The sequence below is a fragment of the Dermacentor andersoni genome, chromosome 10 (assembly GCF_023375885.2).
Source record: "Dermacentor andersoni chromosome 10, qqDerAnde1_hic_scaffold, whole genome shotgun sequence".
Taxonomy (NCBI): domain Eukaryota; kingdom Metazoa; phylum Arthropoda; class Arachnida; order Ixodida; family Ixodidae; genus Dermacentor; species Dermacentor andersoni.
Genome location: NC_092823.1, coordinates 25,723,637 through 25,741,034, shown reverse-complemented (window position 1 = coordinate 25,741,034; position 17,398 = coordinate 25,723,637). Strand labels below are relative to the sequence as shown.

Below are 17,398 nucleotides of genomic sequence, written 5' to 3'. Positions count from 1 at the left end.
AGTAAAGATCGGCCCATCGCGTATGCCAGAAACAGCATTGCGACTCATTCGGTTTGAAATATACTACATTGGCTCAGGCGCTGAGTGGATTCGCAACGGCCGCAAAACGTCGGCCGAAACTTCGCACTTCGGATGCCGAATTGACCCAAGAAACTGCCAATATCACACTCACTTGGCTTGTCAGTCGGGTGGTATGCTCCGTTTTTCAACCGCGCATCCACATTACCTACCCGGTTCTGTCGCAAATTGCAGCAGTGGAAGTAGAACGTATCTCTTTGACTGCAGTGATTGCCAACTCCATGCGTTTCCATGGAGGCACCTCATGTGAGATGCACCGAGAGCACCAACACTATTGAAGGTGATACTGTCACACTGACTTAGATCAGTTTGTGGAGATGAAGATGTCGTCATTCACATTGCAAACTATGCCGGCATCTCTCTCGACAAAGGATCCAGTTTATAGAACTTGTTTTACTTCAGTTAAAGCGAACGTCTTATTGCTCACTTTCGCTGGTATGTTTCCGCTTCTATCAGCTTGGTAACTTAGTACCTCAGTATATATTTGTATATATGTGTGCGAATGTTGTATGTGCACCGAATGCTCATGCCCGCGAACGGGTTCACATACCTCTCGTTCGCTGACCGACAAAGTAGTGCGAGGAGGCAAACCTCGTTTTATGCATAACAAAACAATAAATTCCTGCATAAAACCTAACCAAATTATCTCACCGGTATATGTACTTCACCGGTACATGTAAAGCACGCCGACGTGTTAACGGAATGGCGCTGAATACTCTTTTCATTATTTGGTTGGTCCAATTTTCATTGATTCATTAATTCGATATGTGCCACTAGATATGTGCCCGCTCTTGCTCAGTCGTCCAGAATGGGTTTTATCCACTGTTACACAAGCTGTGTTAAATGTCTAAATGTTGTTCGATAGGTGTCGTACTTTTCTCTGCACCCACCTCGCATCATTATCCTCTCTCAAGAAGCGTCATACTCCACCTTTCTCCTCGTGACATACCTGCGTCGACCTCTCGCGCCGCGCATCCGCCTGATTTGGTGTTTTTATTGGGCCATAGCTTGTGAGCGGAGTAAATGCTATAACGTAAATATGGCATAATATAAATACAGTTATGACCTTTGTGTTGAGGGAGCATAAACAATGCCTAAAGTTGTGCGCTGCACAGAATGAAATTAAACACAACTATATGAATCGTCGTTCGTTGCAACAACATTGTTTACCCGCTTCACGAACACTTCACGTAGATACTAAGTGTGTTGGATTTGCATAATTTTTATGAACATTTCTTTGTACGCACAGTTAGCCAGCATCGAGGGGAAATGGTCAGTGCGTGACCTGCTCGATCGTCAGGCCTCTCTGGACCGCCTGAAGGACCACATCATCTTGGAGCAGCTCGGGCACCTTGAAGCATTTCAAGTGAGAATTTCAAGAATCAGTGCGCTGAGCTTCAGCTCCGATTGTCCGAAAACGAGACTAGAAGAATAAGTGAGAGCGCGTTGGAAGTCGAAGAAGAGTCTGAGTGTGTTTACTGCAGGTTACTTCATCTTAATTTATGTCAGTGCAACAAGAAACATGGACAGTATAAGACGCACACAGTGCTTATTTCCAAGGGTGCTTTATTCTGAATGAGCAGACGTATATCAACAGAGCGAAATAAAAAGAGCAGAAAAAAATAAACTGCTATAAAATCAAGTAATGTCACAGCCGTGATTGGCGCCAAGATACAGCAGCTCGTTGCACTGATCTCAATTCAAAATGTTCGACTAACAAGCCTAAACACAGACATTACCGGCTTACTGTCGTCAAAGATACCATTTAGCTTGTAATTCATAGCCGCACAAAACTGTGAAAATATTCCCCTTTAGTAAGTGCTACCGTTCTGAAAGTCTATGCGCTGGAACGTGTCCGAGTTTATTTTTGCCGTTTGTCGTACGTAGTAGAAAAGTGAAATTACACACACCACTTTTTCGTTGAACGCAAATTATTTTACATGCATGTCACAAACGCCCTCTTTGTGATTACTTACCCGCTTTTCGTTGCTGGCTCTGTGAAAAAAGCTAACGACCTTTAGAATTGCCGCTATAACCTAGGAATTGCGTGCCTAATCGCATTATTTTATTGCACTAGGTATTATATGGACACGCCAAGCACATTTCTGCCGTCGGCGTCACCGTCGCCTTGATATTGGGTGAAAAGTTCAAGGCCCATAACACCGTTGCCACGCGCCATACACTGTACGTTCGAGTCCGCGGTTTGTGCGGCGGTATGTGCGAGTCTGCAACGACCGCGGCTCAATATTTCCCGCGCGAAAGGGAGGAAAGCTAGGAGGAAGCGCGCCGTCTTCCGTCGCGTGCGGGAAACCCAACGTTGCGAGGAACAGGGGGTATGAAAGGCAGGAGGGGTGGTGTTCTAATCCGGCTGCAACTGCGTATGTGGAGGCTGCGCGCGGTCGCGTGGCCGTATCTTGAAAACGACCTGCATTGTGGGTAGAGCCTGCATGTGTCGAGGGCTCCTAGCTTTGTGCGTGCTGTGCGTTCTCGGCGCTCAGCTTGCGTTGAAGCGATAGACTGCAAGAAAGTAAGTTTGCTCGCTGCTGCTGCCGCGCTTCTTAACGCCAGCGTTTTGAAAGTGGATGTCCGCAGTCATCGAGTGTGATGTGTTGCAGTTTGCTGTCCGCGCTGACACCATGCTTGTTAATTTAGTTATGAAGCGAATGTTTACAAGGTGATACGGCCGATAAATGTACTATCCTTACTTAGTAGGGCTGACTGCTAATTAGCTATATGCTACGCCATTCTAGCGAAACTCCGGCTTTTTGTTTCAGTCTGTGAGATACCTTAGCAGTGTATAGTGCGATGGTAGACCACTCTTTTGCTTTGTAATTCTTCACCGCATACGTCGTCGGTTTGTTGTTTGCAATACTGGTATCGGTGTTTCGCAGTCACGCTGCGTTATCATTATCGTGATGCTGTCAGCCGCAGCTGTAAAATGTCATCTGACTACACTGTGGCACAGACCTTGATGATGCAGGTTTTTGTGCCGTGCGTTGTCATTGCATGTATCGTGTCTACCTTCGCTGCTTTAAAAATCAGACAGAAGAAACAAGGGCCTTGGCTAGAGTCTATGATTTCTTAAGCACGCTACTTCTCGCGGATCACTTGCAGGAACTATTAACGTGAAGTAAATTTGCAGAATATGTATACAACGTTGTTGTGCTGTAAGAAGCGGATGCTCGTGGCGAATATCTTCAGCAAATATTTCATGTTTTTCAGCAGTGAGTTTTAACCAGTACCAGCGCTCCAGCGCTCTAGAGGCGCTTCAAGGACGGGGTGACAAAGGCTTTTCTTCTCCGGCGGAATCGTCAATTGCTTCTTCTTCAGGAGACGTCTTCGATGCGCATCAAGTGCCTGCAGCGGCGCCTGGAGGAGAGCGTCCCGAAGGAGGCGTTCAAGTCACTTAGCAACGCATACTCCGAGCTGGCTGCCAGTCAAGCGAGGCTTATCTCAAGACTTTCAAACGCTGGCACTGCGGTAAGTGGCGCCACCACTGACAGTCCAACGAGGTAGGGCTTTGTGCAGGGCCCACAACATTGATTCATTCATTTAGTTTATTGTCTCAAAGTAGCATGGGGCTGTGAGGGAGGCAGCAGGGAAGCGCGCACCTCCACTGTTGCGGCGAATGTAGATACCGTAAAACTACCAACAAGAAGCAGCTACTGCTAACGCCCGTATTGTGTTTGAAGTTTCTTTATAATTATGCATAACTGTGCTTAGCTGTGCTTCCTGAACCCGCCTAATTTGTTCTTGTGGCTTGTTTCTTTATTTTTTTCTTTCCTTGTCTGTATTACCACGCTTCATTGCTTTTTTTAGTGGTTTCGTTCCAGCTGGTACTTTTTTTGTTGCACAAGTGTGTTGATTCTTTCATGTTTACTCGTGTCAATATTGTTTGTCTTCGGTATTTTATGTGTAAGGTCTCCCTCCCCTTTACAGTGCTCACCATTTGATGATACGATTATGCAGTGTTCTTTGTTTTACCATCTGTGACTCTAACGTCCAGCGTAATGCTTGGTAAGCAAGCCTATTTTTATTACATCTTTAGTCAACTGTGGCCGCAATTGCATATAATTACAGGTATTATACTTCAGCGATAGACTTCCTCAAGGCTGATTGTTTTACGTGAGCCTTCCTAATTGAAAAGAGCAGCCGTCGTTTACCCGCCGTGGTTCCTCAGTGGCTATGGTGTTGGGCTGCTGAGCACGAGGTGGCGGGATCGAATCCCGGCCTCGGCGGCCGCATTTCCATGGGGGCGAAATGCGAAAACACCCGTGTACTTAGATTTAGGTGCACGTTAAAGAACCCCAGGTGGTCGAAATTTCCGGAGTGCTCCACTACGGCGTGCCTCATAATCAGAAAGTGGTTTTGGCACGTAAAACCCCATGATTTAGAGCAGCCGTCGTATAAATTTGAACGCTTGCCTCCTACATAATTCTCTGTTTTTATCTACAAAAACAACGAATTTACAAATTACTGTGCCTTTATGTATTTGCTCGTGTCTATCACATCACATAATTTTTTAAATGAAACTCTTACGTTTCATATCCTGGACTTTGTTACTCTTGTCTAGGACCTTACATACGAAACCCATATATCCAAATGTTGTATACAAGTGTATAAGGTCCTAAATTGGGTCATAAAACTGGGTACTAAAACATGCCTCTTACGGTTGAACGCCATGAAAGGTAGGCTTAAAGGGTTAGCGTTCTCGCGATCTCAAACGACAAAGTTCAGCGCAATAAGAGGATTTATGAACGTGTAAATGAACCAAGCGACGATGGCCTCTAGGCACCAACGTCTAATTTTAGAGGCATGTTCGCAAGGAAACTGAACTCCGAGTGTGCTGATACTGTTCGCAGGCATGGATGCTTTGCTGCTAAAACTTGCTTTTCCTTGCTTGTGATTGTGTCATTATGTGAGCTTTCACACGGATCTCTGGATGGGCTCATTTTGGACTCAAGCAACTGTTTAAGAACAGATTTTTGATGGGTTTTAAGATTTCGCTAGCTTACTCTTGAAATTCATAAAGCATTTCAACGAAATGAGACTGCACATTTTTAATAATTTGTGATAGCATAAAACTCATTGGGAATTCAGAAATTTATTCAGAATGTGCATCTTTGGTTATTGTTGCCACTCTGTGCCGCTCACTAAGGTTCAAGTGCGTAAAAGGAAAAGAAAATAACTATATATTTTTAGGGAAGGAATAATGCCTCAATTCTGCTCACATGACACTGATATGAATGATATTTGCGTACTCAAAAGCACACAGCCCATACTATTAAATCATATGTACAGTTAATTCTTGCTTAGCAAGAAAAACCGAGCTCTAAAACAAATGGCAACTATGCATTATGGGTGAGAAACTAGGACCATGATTTTGGACGACCGCTGTTGGGAATACTTTAACGCCTGAGTGACGTAAACTACAGTGTGACGCTTTACTAGACCAAATTACATTGTCTGAATACCGTCGAGTGTTTAGATGCATGAAAATAAGTTTGTTCGGAAAGGGGTCTTTTACTTTACTTTTACATGTTTCACCACTCAACGCGCTCCTGCAAATAATTGTGAAATTGGTTAACCTTGCCGATATACCACGCTCCATTATAAATCCGGGCATGAAGAAACGAACCCTCTATTGGTTCTTTACTCCGTTTGCGTTTCGGTCAACAATAAAGCCCACATTACTCCGTTTCAGCCTCGAAGCACTTTGTTTAATAAGAAAGTGAACATTTATGAATGGTTATAGTATTTCTCCTGTTCTGTTTTCTTCATTTTTTGATACAGTGACTCATATTTAGCTGCAAAACCTCTTAGTATGTTATAGGATGTTCTAGGAAGTTGAGCATATTTTGAAATTTCTGCGTCTACCTTAAGAGCCAAGCGAAGGAACGATCCTCGCTTGTACTTCGAATAAGCGAGCCTGTCTCAAGTCACCGTGTGCCGCTGTAGCAAAGGAATAAAGGATATGCTTCTGGGTCGTCCAAACAACAGGTGAGACCGAGTAAGAAATTTTGTTTTCTTTTTCACTGCAGGATAACAAGCTTGCTGAAGAGGTTTGCCTATCGACAGAGAAAGGTGCGTGCCTGATGCTTCTAGTACATTTAACCGTGGACTATATAATGCGAGAAAGCAAAAGTCGGACAGGTGTAGGAAGAAAAGAACGCAATGGTTACCTTCGAACTTGCATATTATTCGAGTTAAGACGACCTGGACAGTGCCCAGGCACATCCTACAATGTAATTGGATACGATAAAATATAAACAGACGCATGACAGCAAACTACTGGAGCCCGTCATCAACAGCATTCGAAAAATCTATATAATGTGCCAGGAGGACAATCACACAAGTGCGCAAAGGCTACCGAAGCAATAACGTGTTTCCCACTAATATATTTCATAATCTATATGCGTATGCTAGTGAAAACTAAAAACTAAATAATAAATGCTGCTACAAGAGACTGCCCACAACGAAACTCGAACAAGTCATACAAGTTCCTAGCGGCAAATTCATGCTCAAATGCTCCAATGGATGTAGGAACATCTCGTTGTGCCTAGCATTACGAATAATATAGATATATATGCACCGCCCTTTTCAACAAGTCACTCGGCAAAGCCCGAGTTGTCATTGGGTATGTCGTGAAATTCGTGGGCGGTAGTGGGACGGGGTTGTTTCGGAAAATTAAAAACAAGGCAGGGTAACCAGGCTGGAGACAAAGGCATCATTGTACAAATCAAATGTCCGATCTGTTCTGGATTATGCATGTACGGTGTGGGATCCATGGACGGCACGTGGCGTGAACAGTTTAGAAATAATTCAAAGCACAGCCGTTCGTTTTGTTTATTCAAATTACACCAGGAATTCTAGTGTTTCAAGAGCAACAGAAAGCCTCGGTGGGGAGCCACTGCAGCAACGCATGAAATATATCAGACTGAAGCTCTTTCACAACATATTCCACTCTCTAACAGGTATAGATCCCGGGAAATATTTTTCCAAGCCTGATTACGTTTCTCAGCAGCTGGACCATGAAAACAAGGTTAAAGAAATAGCCTGCAAAACTGAAGCGTTTAAAATCTAATTTTTCCCCAGAACCATAAGCCAATGGAACAAGCTACCATTCGATGTCGCAACGATTCTCTCAAATGATGTATTTTCAAGCTCTATACGAGCACTGAAGTAAGTTATTGTTTTTGTGTGTATGTGCGAGTATGAAAGCGTTCCGGGTATATGTTTTGTTGCGCTTGCTTTATTTATTGCTTCTTTGTTTCCATCCCCCCCCCCCCCCCCCCCCCGCTGGAATGCCTACGGGCGCTGTGGGTATTGTGATAAATAAATAAAAAAAACACTAAGTGGTACGTACGATACAATTTACCAGATGATGATCGAGCATCGGTAGGGAATGATTGCACGCTGCCACGGAACTTTCACGAAAGTGCTTCACAGCAATGCTCCTCGGCAATGCAGGGTAGCCGAGAAGCGTGGGACACGCAGGTATCGGCATCAGTGTCAGCGGCACCAGGGTATCATGACAATCAGCATCTTAGCGTCGCGAGCCATACCGGCGGACAACGATATATAAATAACCTTGTAGCCTGAGAATCCAATTACTGAGTCTCTCTTGAGTAACAGAAACTAGCAGACCGCGTGATGATCTGTGATAGTGAAACTGACCAGCTATTTGGAGGCGCGTGACGTAGGCACTAAACGATCGTCTACACGTTGGATTCGGCCTATGACAATGTCCGTGGTTTTTTCGCTCGCGTCCGCGCAAACCTTTGTACTAGCGGATGTCCACGGTGCGCGCTGTGATTGGTAAGGTGAAAGTGTGAAACAGCTTGAGCGGGACCCAGTAAAAAATATGCGTCTTTTTTAGGTATTCAGTAAATAAGCGTGAATTTAGCAGCAAACACTTACACAAAGCGTGTCACTTATCAAGGTAGCCCTTGAATGCCACGAAAAACTTCTTCTGATGGGGTGCAGGAAAATACTTCAAAACTCCTGCTTCTTTCTCGGCGACGTTGTATACAAAAACCTTGAAATGGGTGCGCTATTACATTAATTTACTTTTAATTCGGCAATAGTCGAAGTGACATTATAGAAATTAAGTCGCAGACTCACTCACAAGAAACATCGAAAGTGAGCGAGAAGTGCTAGTTTTGAGTGCTAAATGTCGCTCAAAATGCGATAGGTGGTTTATTCAACAAATCTATGGTGAACATTCACCTTTTAGGAAAGGGTCAATACCGCGTACCGGTGTGGCCATAGTGCTGCATAGAGCAGACAACGTGTCGTTTAATATACACGAACGTTTAATAGTTCGAAAACCCCAGCACACGTAAGCACTTCTTAGGACTTCTGAATGCGAAAGCATTACTGTCCAATTCAATGGCGCTCAGCAGTCCTTCGAGTTATGAACTCCTCGCGGACAAGCGAGTGCGTTGGGACGCTTGGCACGTTTTGATTTGGCCTTACCGAGGCAGGCACAGCTAGGACGCAGGCGACAGCTTGCGCAGACAAGCAACGTGCTGATAACGCGGGCTTTCGAGAGCGAGAGCGAGGGTGACGTGGCGTCGCGGCGATGCCCGCACCCCCCCACCCTCCCCCGCAACACCTGGAACTCTACTGTGGCAGCGGGTGTTCACTTCGGCCGTTCTACTCCGACGAAGTGAGCTTGTGCCGTTGCGTCGTAGCCAATGGGAACCCCGTCGTGACGTGGCGTCGCAGCCAATGGAAATTTAAATCCCGTTTCGCTGCTATACACGCAGGACGCTGGCACTTTCGCTCAATGAGCCATTTGATGCTTTCACATCAAAAAAATGTCTTGAGGCATTTTATTTTAAACTCAGATGTGCACTGATTAAAGGAGGGAAGGTGATTTGTGGAAAGTAGTTCGTATAATGCAGACCTGAAGGTCAAGACAGTACATTGCGAAGTACTGACGGTTATTCTAGTAGTTTTAGCGTGACGGAAATAATCTACACGGAAGCTTCACCTGCCACGCTTTTCGAGAACCAAGTATTTTACGCAGGTTAAATAATTTTCCTACCGAACATATTGCTAACAATCAAACGCTGATGCAACAACGCATAGTCAAAGTTAAAATGTCGTCGTAGAGGCCAAAACACGGGAGAGTGCTGCGACTTGTACGGTTAAACGCTACTGGGCTATTGCGGTCGTGAAGTGGCGTCGAGGCAAGGGTAATGCTACAGAAGCGTATGCCGCTCTGAGGGTCTGTCGGTACGAAAGTCAAGACGCGGTCACCTACAAGAGCAAGCAGGTTGGAAGCAACATGCCCCGGGGTCCATAATCGAAAGCATGGAAAGCAGCAAAGGTCACCGCGGATAGGGACATACTAATATCGCATTTGCAGGTAGAAGATTGGCTCAGCTGAATATGGATAGACAAATCTCTTCGAGTCTTATTCGCCACGCCTGGTTCTTCCGAAACGTTGCCTCAAAATCAAGGTCAACACATTTCTTGTGACAGTTGGGTCCCTCAGCAATCGTTCTCTTCCGAGCTTAAGCGAGATGATTCTCGATAATTTCTTAGATTCAGTAAGCACCTCCTCATGTGCTGGAGTTTTGCATATGGTACTTTGTAGGATTTTCACCTTAGTGCTCAGATTTAACCTGGCGTTTCTTCCGCGTTATTGCATCCTTCAGGTGTCTTCCACTTACCTACTACTGACGACTCCAAGCTTCGTGCCCTTGAGGAGGAGAACGGGCAATTGCGAGCTCTCCTCGCAGATCGCACAGGCAACGTGCAGGTACTCCTGGGTGAACTGAAGAGACTCAAGCACAAACAGAAGGCCAAATCAAAAGGTACATACGTTGTGTCTCTGACTTTGGCAACATTTTATAGAGGAATAATCGGTTCCTTGTAAAAGTACACCTCAATGTTTTTATTGTAATATAAGAATACCAAATAGTGACTTGTTACGTAAATTTGCGGTGCCAAATGAAATGGCGAGTTCGCACAATAGCATTAAAGTAAGAATCACTATACACGCCTGACCAAGCGGTGGCAATATTAGCCCGCGTCCGCCCACCAGAGGACAAGAAAAATACTTCGACCTTTACAGCATAAGCGCTGATGAGGCATATGCCCGCGGCGTCGCACTGATAGCGAATTTTGCTGAAATTTCCGCCGCACGCGACAGCCTTCACTTCTGCCTCCTACTCATACCATCTCACATACTCAGCTCAATGTTGACACGGACTCGACGGAGACGACCGACGACGCTTGTAGAGCAGGTATTTCTTCGTCGTTCGTCGATGTCATTCTCCGTCTGACTGCCGCATTGCCTCTCCATATTACGCGTCTGAGTGGATCACAATGAGAATGAGAAACGTCTTTAAGGCCAGCCCTGCGCTTACGGTGCTGTGCCCTCTCCTGTGTTTTCCGCGTAAGGAATCTGGCAAATTTTTGAAGGAAGGATAACCCCTGAGGCGGGGCAGTCCACGGGTGCTTATAACCTCGTGTGGTTCACAATGCCGTGGCTGCACTTTTCACCTACAGGAATTAGCTGTATGGAGGCAGCGTGTCGGGGTTGCATTTACCACGGGTGTGGCTTGTTCTTGATGAGAATTCCACAGGGCATGCGGTTATGGAAACACCCGCTATCAAAACATTGAACGCTATAACATAAAGGTATTATATTCTGACTTGAATCCACTCTCCTGACTTAAAGCTTACGTAAACTCCGATGCAAGCACGGACGCTGACCGGCAAGGCTTTTTCTACAGCCCAGTCAAATGCGCTCTCGCTTATCGGAGGTTGCTTTTGTGTGGTTTCATTGTCTGATTGGCTTAATTTTCTTTGAGCATTGCCTACCACGACAGGCTTTCCTTATCTATCGAGCTGATGAGAGGCGAAGAGCGCACAAAAGAAGCAGTGCAGTGAAAGTAGTGAACTAGATAAAGAGGTTGGTGCCGGTGTCTGCGGTTAGCCCGCTGCCCTTTTCTTGCCGGCGGCGTGTCGTTGACGATTGCGGCGGCGTACAATTGGGCATTAAAGATACTGCCAAAGCGCATGTTTGGTGAATATTTGACATAGCTGCGCTGAAGGGGCTTCGCAACGTTATACCAAGGTCTATCGAAATAGGTCGCGAAGGTTTGGGCGAAAAGTGGTTCAGCAAAAAGTGTCACCGACATCAGCAAGGGTGGTTATGGGAGCAGCGATTGCAGCGCCACTATGTTTGGAGGGAAGAAACATTGGGAATGAAAAAAAGAGTTTTTTAGTTCAAGCGCGACACAGTTAGATTCATTAAACGAAAAAGAACTGCATGGTCAATTTCATATATTCCTGACGAGTAAAGAAAATACAAGTATATTTAATTTCATTATTATTAACAAATACTTTTTTTCAGCACCCATTGTCACAGGGGGCGCTGACGCCGGTTCGACTTGCAATGCACCACAGCTCTTGAAATGTGCATAAAGGCGCGCTCATATGGTTCACCTGTTAAAATACGCCCCCTCACACGTTGTGCTGTTTTGCTTTGTCGGTGTGTGTCTGAATTAGGTGACGCGGGTTGGTTCATTGCTTCTTAACCTGTTCATTCAAAAGTAGTGAGTTACGACCGCCAGATAATTGTTTAGTTGTTTTCGTGGGACTGCGCTGGCCGAAGGACTTGGCGTCTGACGATAGGACCAGCACTCTACGCCTACATCTTTCGTTGGTCTTCTAAGAAAGGATGTTCTGTGCAGGGGTGCGCTTTCGACAACCGTACCGCTGGCCTTTTCCTGCATCGTTTTCCGCGCAGAAAGCTTGGAAAGCCCATCAAGTCGAATGGCGCGCATTTTAAGATATAGCTCTAAAGCAAGGTAACCAAAACAAATTTCGCGCCATCGAAAACACAATGACGTCATTTCTTTTTTAACGGATATGGCGTCACATAATACTTTCTTCCGCCGGAAGTGTTCCCTCCTCATGCAGATGGCGCTAAGCCCCATGAACCGCCGATGAACCCATATTTTAAACGTATGGGCTCCTGTGGAAGCTTCGGTACCAAGTATATTTACCTTCGTTATACTGCCACTCAGAATGTTTATTATACAGTGTTAGCGAGGTGACAGTCAGGTGATGAGCAAAGTTTGTAAATGCGGACGATAAGGGCGGCTATAGACAGTAATAGTGCGGTGTTATTGAATGAGAAAATAATTATCCTAAACTCTCCAACTCGTACTGAACAACGTTTTAGGGCAAACTACCTCGGGAAGGGACCGATAAAGCACTGGTTGGCGTTGAGCAAACTCGTCAAAAACTGCGACATAATCTAGGAACGGGATGACAGAATAACGTAGAAACGGTGATATTCCTTCTTTTTGGTGTACGCGACCGTTCAGGGCCAGCGTTTTATTTGCATGTTCATGGAGAATGTATTCATCTGCGTTAACTATGAAGACGGGTCGATTAAAAATGGTATTCCGTTATTAGAGATTCAGGTCTGCTGAGTGGTAGCATTGCTACGCGATTTACATGCGTGCTGCCCACTTAACGCATTCTCTGTCCTCACTGCAATATGTGGTTAGTTGTTTATCAGTTTTTGTCGCAGCGAAAGTATGGAAGTAGAAAAATGTAATAATAATAATTACAATAGGCAGATGCTGTACCTTTCGTCCGCTCAGGTGGTCGAATGGGATAGATTTCTAGGAGGGTGCTCGCGGAAAATTGCGGTTGGTGCGTATTATGCAAACCCTTGAAATCTCTTACTAACATCCTGAAGCTGCATAATACGGAGGTTACCATAGCTGCCCGTAGAGCTGGTTTCCTGCGACTGTGGAGGAGAATAGCCCCATGATTATGTGCAAGCTATGTATTTTGTATAGCTGAGGTTCCTTAACGTCCTTGTGTAGGTCTGCTAACCACAAAAGTATTTTCAAATTCTTGGTCAGTGTGTATACTGTCGCTGCCTTGAGAATCTGATGCCCTTTTAGGCTCTGCAGCTGAAATTGCATTTGCGCACAGTGACAGCCGCAAAAAAAGATAAGCATAGTATTGTCGAGAGTTTTCGTTAGAGTGCAGCATTAAAGCTTCTTTCCACTACAGTAGCTACAGCCGGGGACAGCACTTAAGCATTAAATGTGCTCTAGATGTTTCACCAGGTGACGCTCTGCTATTTAGCACAGTAAATATGTTTAAGCAAGTAATCAAACAGAAGAAATAAAAAAAAACTATGGTTTCTGAAGGATGTGGGTAACTGAATGTATGGACTACGAACAAGTATAATTATTAGATTCGTCATGTAACTGATCCATTCGCCTCCCTAACTAACGTTGCCTAGCCGACGCTACTTATTCATCATTTTGACCTCATTGAAACCGATATGACAAAAAGGCAGTGGTTTTAGAAGATTAAGAAAGTTGTTGCTACGCTGTCTTTATGTAAGCATAAATTTTCCAAGGAAACTTGGCTCCAAAAGAACTACGTAAGAAATTTGCTAGGGGCCTACGGGATGCTTAAAGCCATTGGTGATTGACACCAATGCTCTTGACACAGAACCACCAAGCTCACCTTCAAGCGGCCAGAACGAAGTCTCGTCAAATGAGCATGCCGAGAGCCTCACAGTGCTGCTGGAAAGACTGTGGGCGCATTTTCAAGAGCTACAGAAAAGGTGAACTTTTAATTCGTAGCATTGTGTGGTCTGTAGGTCGAAAAAAAATGCATGTGAAGCTCGATTAACCCTTTTCTAATGCAGGGCGAGAATTCGCAGTTCAAAACCCTTGTTTGCAGGATTGATAGCTGACATCTGCAGAATAGTGACAAACGGCCCATTGCCCGCGATAATATTACGCGCGCACCGGCGCGAGACATTTTCGGAGCCCGACCGCTTCCGCCGGCCCCCCTGCGCCATGCGTGCAAATGGAGGTGTTGCGCCTTGGCCAGAAATGCCCGAGCCTATACTAAGAGTGGGAGAGAAAGGGGTATGGGCCTCCCTGTTAAAAAATGTAGGACAAAAGTGGGAAGAAAGTGGGAAAAAAAGTGGGACAAAAAAAATTTAACGGAACTTCACGAGGACAAGATTTGAGACTGATGTAGTCGGTGTTCCATGTTACTGTAAATTACAGCACACACCAAGAAACAAGGACAGGAAATGACGAGGACAAGCTCTGACTGCGAACTTTGCTCCCAATGCTAGAGCTTCCTTACGAAATCGAGTAAGGACACATGGCCATCAGTGTGGCTCGCTCCGCCGTTGCCCTGTCTTGTGGTGGACTTGTCCAATCGAAGGTGTAGAAATGCCGGTCGCCACGAGCTTTCCACCGTATGGCTGCTAAGTGTGTCGAACTGCCACCATATTTTCTTCTTGCTGCTGACGCTTGCTTGTTCGCCGTGCACTTGGGCGTAGAATGAATCACGACGATACAGCCGACCTTGTCTCAGCCATTCGGAACGCAGGATTTTACAAACAGGTCACAGTTGAAGATATGCGTAGCATTATATGGCGGTCCGCGTAATGCGGAATGTATAGATCTTTTCATCGGGCGAGGAGGAAAAGGCGCGCGGCGAGCCTTTCCTCCTCTGGTTTGGGCGATCCTGCGCGGCGCTGCTTGAAAGTATTGCTGTCACGTACTGTGAAACCATTTAGATATGTTTTAGATCGTACTTTGTGAACTTTACGCAATGTCCGTTCATAATGAGGACGTCAGGGAAGCCTTTCGGCGCATTGGTAACTACAGTACGCGGAAATATCTCTTGGGGGAGAAAACATCCGACGCGCATTATCAGCTGCGGTGTGTGTAGTGTTATGAAGTATTTTGCGACCCGCCGCGGTTGCGTAGGGGCTATGGTGTTGGGCTGCTAAACACGAGGTCGCGGAACCGAATCCCCGCCGGCGGCCGCATTTCGATAGGGGCGAAATGCGAAAACACCCGTGTACTTAGATTTAGGTACACATTAAGGAACCCCAGGTGGTCTAAATTTTCGGAGTCCCCCACTACGGGGTGCGTCATAATCAGATAATGTTTTTCGCACATAAAACCCCATAACTAAACAATTAACTATTTAGCGTATATCGGTTTTAATTCATCGAAGAGAACCGGCGTCTCTGTATTAGCAGCATGTAGTGGTAAATCTGCTCACTATTTCATCGCTTGGCGTATAGGGACTAAAGCATAAGAGCGCATGCTCGTGTACGGCCAACCTAAGGCAGCCACGAAACATCTAAGCGGCAGACGCTATCAAATATTTGTGATACACCGGCGTCGTTCTGACGCATATCAAGTCTAGTAGTCTTGAAATCACTATATGTCTACACTAGCCCTCTGCATGGGGCCTATGGAACACAGCGATCAATGCGGTTATTGGTGGACCAGCAAGATACATATGAATAGGCTATGTGCTTTGGCATTGCCTTTTTGCCCTGTTAAGCCATAATATCCGAGATGGATAGCATAAAAAGAATGCGATGGCTATTTTGAGGACACAATTATCGCAATACGTGTGATTGCGTCGTAGAGAACGGAACGGACCCAACCGAGAAAAAAAAATCGTTTATCATACTATTTCTCGCTAAAGAAAGAGAACGGGATAACGCCGCAGTAAGACCTCGCATAGCCACGCCGCACAACGTTTATAGATCTATAAACTTTGATACCGCATGCTTAGACCATGCGCTATATAGAACAAAGATATCTGTAAACCAGCACCTACCACTGCTTAGTATGCTCGCGCAGTTTATAAACGGTCGCTGTGCTGGACAAGTATAGTTCACACTTTAAGGTATGCTCTTATTACTATCCAAAACTATTTTATTCATGGGTGTAAACCTAGTCTACTGAACCAAGTAGTCACGCAATGTAATCTGCAGCGAACTGTTTGAACGCTTGTCAAAGTATAACAGCACAGCTCCTATCGTAGCAGAACGGTATCCACGCTGCTACGATCGTCGCGTATGTTTCATTGCTCGTAAACCGCAGCTTAGAAGTAGAGGATAATTCTGCAATAAGGTCACATTAGTGAATGGAACTTTCAGAAATACACAGTTGATCTCCGAGGCTGATTGTAGGCTCAAACATGCGTGCACACATCGCACTGCGTGCTCCGACCGCCTCAACGCCAGCAGAAAGTCCGGCCATACCGACTTAAACCACTTCAGTACATCTCACAGAACCGTAAGATGCCACGTCATACTAAATAGACCGCAAGAGCGCGAAAACAAACGCCAGAAACTACCGCCAGGAGTGTATACCTGCCTTGCAAAACGGAGCTCTCGCCCAAGCCAGCCTGCCAACTGCCCATAGATGGCGCCACTGCGTAGCAATATGGTGGCGCCCATGACAAAATGGTCTATACGTTCGGCAAGGTAAATATGTACGGTCAGAAGGGTTTAGGCGCGGGCTAGTTGGTACGGACGATTCATTTAAAACAGATACTAAAAACACGGACAAGGAAGAGAACGGGACTAGCACTGGTCCCGTGCTCTCTCTTGTCCGCGTTTTTTGCGCTCTTTAAAATTAATATGCAGTCAACCACAAAAGTTTACGGACCCCGGGATCTCAGAAGACGTTTAATTCAATGTTGTTCACATTACTGATAGAGGCTATAACTGCGAATGCTAGGCGGCGTGGTGAGGCTGCGCAGATATTCAGCTTTTCCTCGGATTTCGTGTTCAGTAAAATTTTGTGCTCGAGTGTATATCTCTCCGCTCGTATTCATCAGGCCATACGTACATCATAAGAAGCCAACGAAGACGCCAAGGACCACATATGGGGAAATCGCTTGTACTTACTAATTAATTTAAGAAATGATAAATTAATGGAAATGAAAATGGATGAAAAAATCGTCGCATTACGCGTGCGATGCTCTTACCAGTTGAGCTGCCGCGGCGCCATTTTCCCATCCACTTTCTGGGGTATTTATGTTTTACTTTTGGAACGAGCCCTGGCAGTGTATATATACAGGGTGTTTCAGCTAATTTTAGGGAGAGTTTAAAAATATGCCAACGCACTCTAAGACGACGCGACCAAATGCATATTGCTCACTTTTTGTATGTAGTATGTCGGGCTATTTTTTAAGTTTTGCCTATTTAGATAATTACTCAAGATTGATTAACCAACTTCTGGTGGTGGCGATAAACTTTACTGAAACGGGGAAGGGTAAAGGGAGACGTGGCTGAGGGATCGGGCTCAAGTAAGGCCCTGGGCCTGCTTGGCCTTCTCCGCCCAGACCACCAGTTCAAGCTGTCGGTCGACGTCCCCGGAACTGAGCAAGGCTGTCCAGTCAGTCTCGCTGCTGACGGGGGGATGAGAAAACGGGAGCGAGGTGCATTCCCACATTATCTGTGTGAGTGTTCCTGTTTGTGAACAGAGCT

The 17,398-nt window shown here is 45.5% G+C and overlaps 1 protein-coding gene across 1 annotated transcript in view; it reads left to right on the top strand.

The window, feature by feature from the left end:
- LOC126519208 (uncharacterized) overlaps positions 1 to 17,398 on the top strand; it is a 136,681-nt gene that overhangs the window by 68,512 nt on the left and 50,771 nt on the right. Inside the window, exons 15-19 of the mRNA XM_050168825.3 lie at positions 1,328 to 1,444; positions 3,409 to 3,558; positions 6,120 to 6,162; positions 9,747 to 9,905; positions 13,585 to 13,699. Coding sequence (XP_050024782.3) covers positions 1,328 to 1,444; positions 3,409 to 3,558; positions 6,120 to 6,162; positions 9,747 to 9,905; positions 13,585 to 13,699 — 584 coding nt within the window. The remainder of the gene's footprint in view (positions 1 to 1,327; positions 1,445 to 3,408; positions 3,559 to 6,119; positions 6,163 to 9,746; positions 9,906 to 13,584; positions 13,700 to 17,398) is intronic.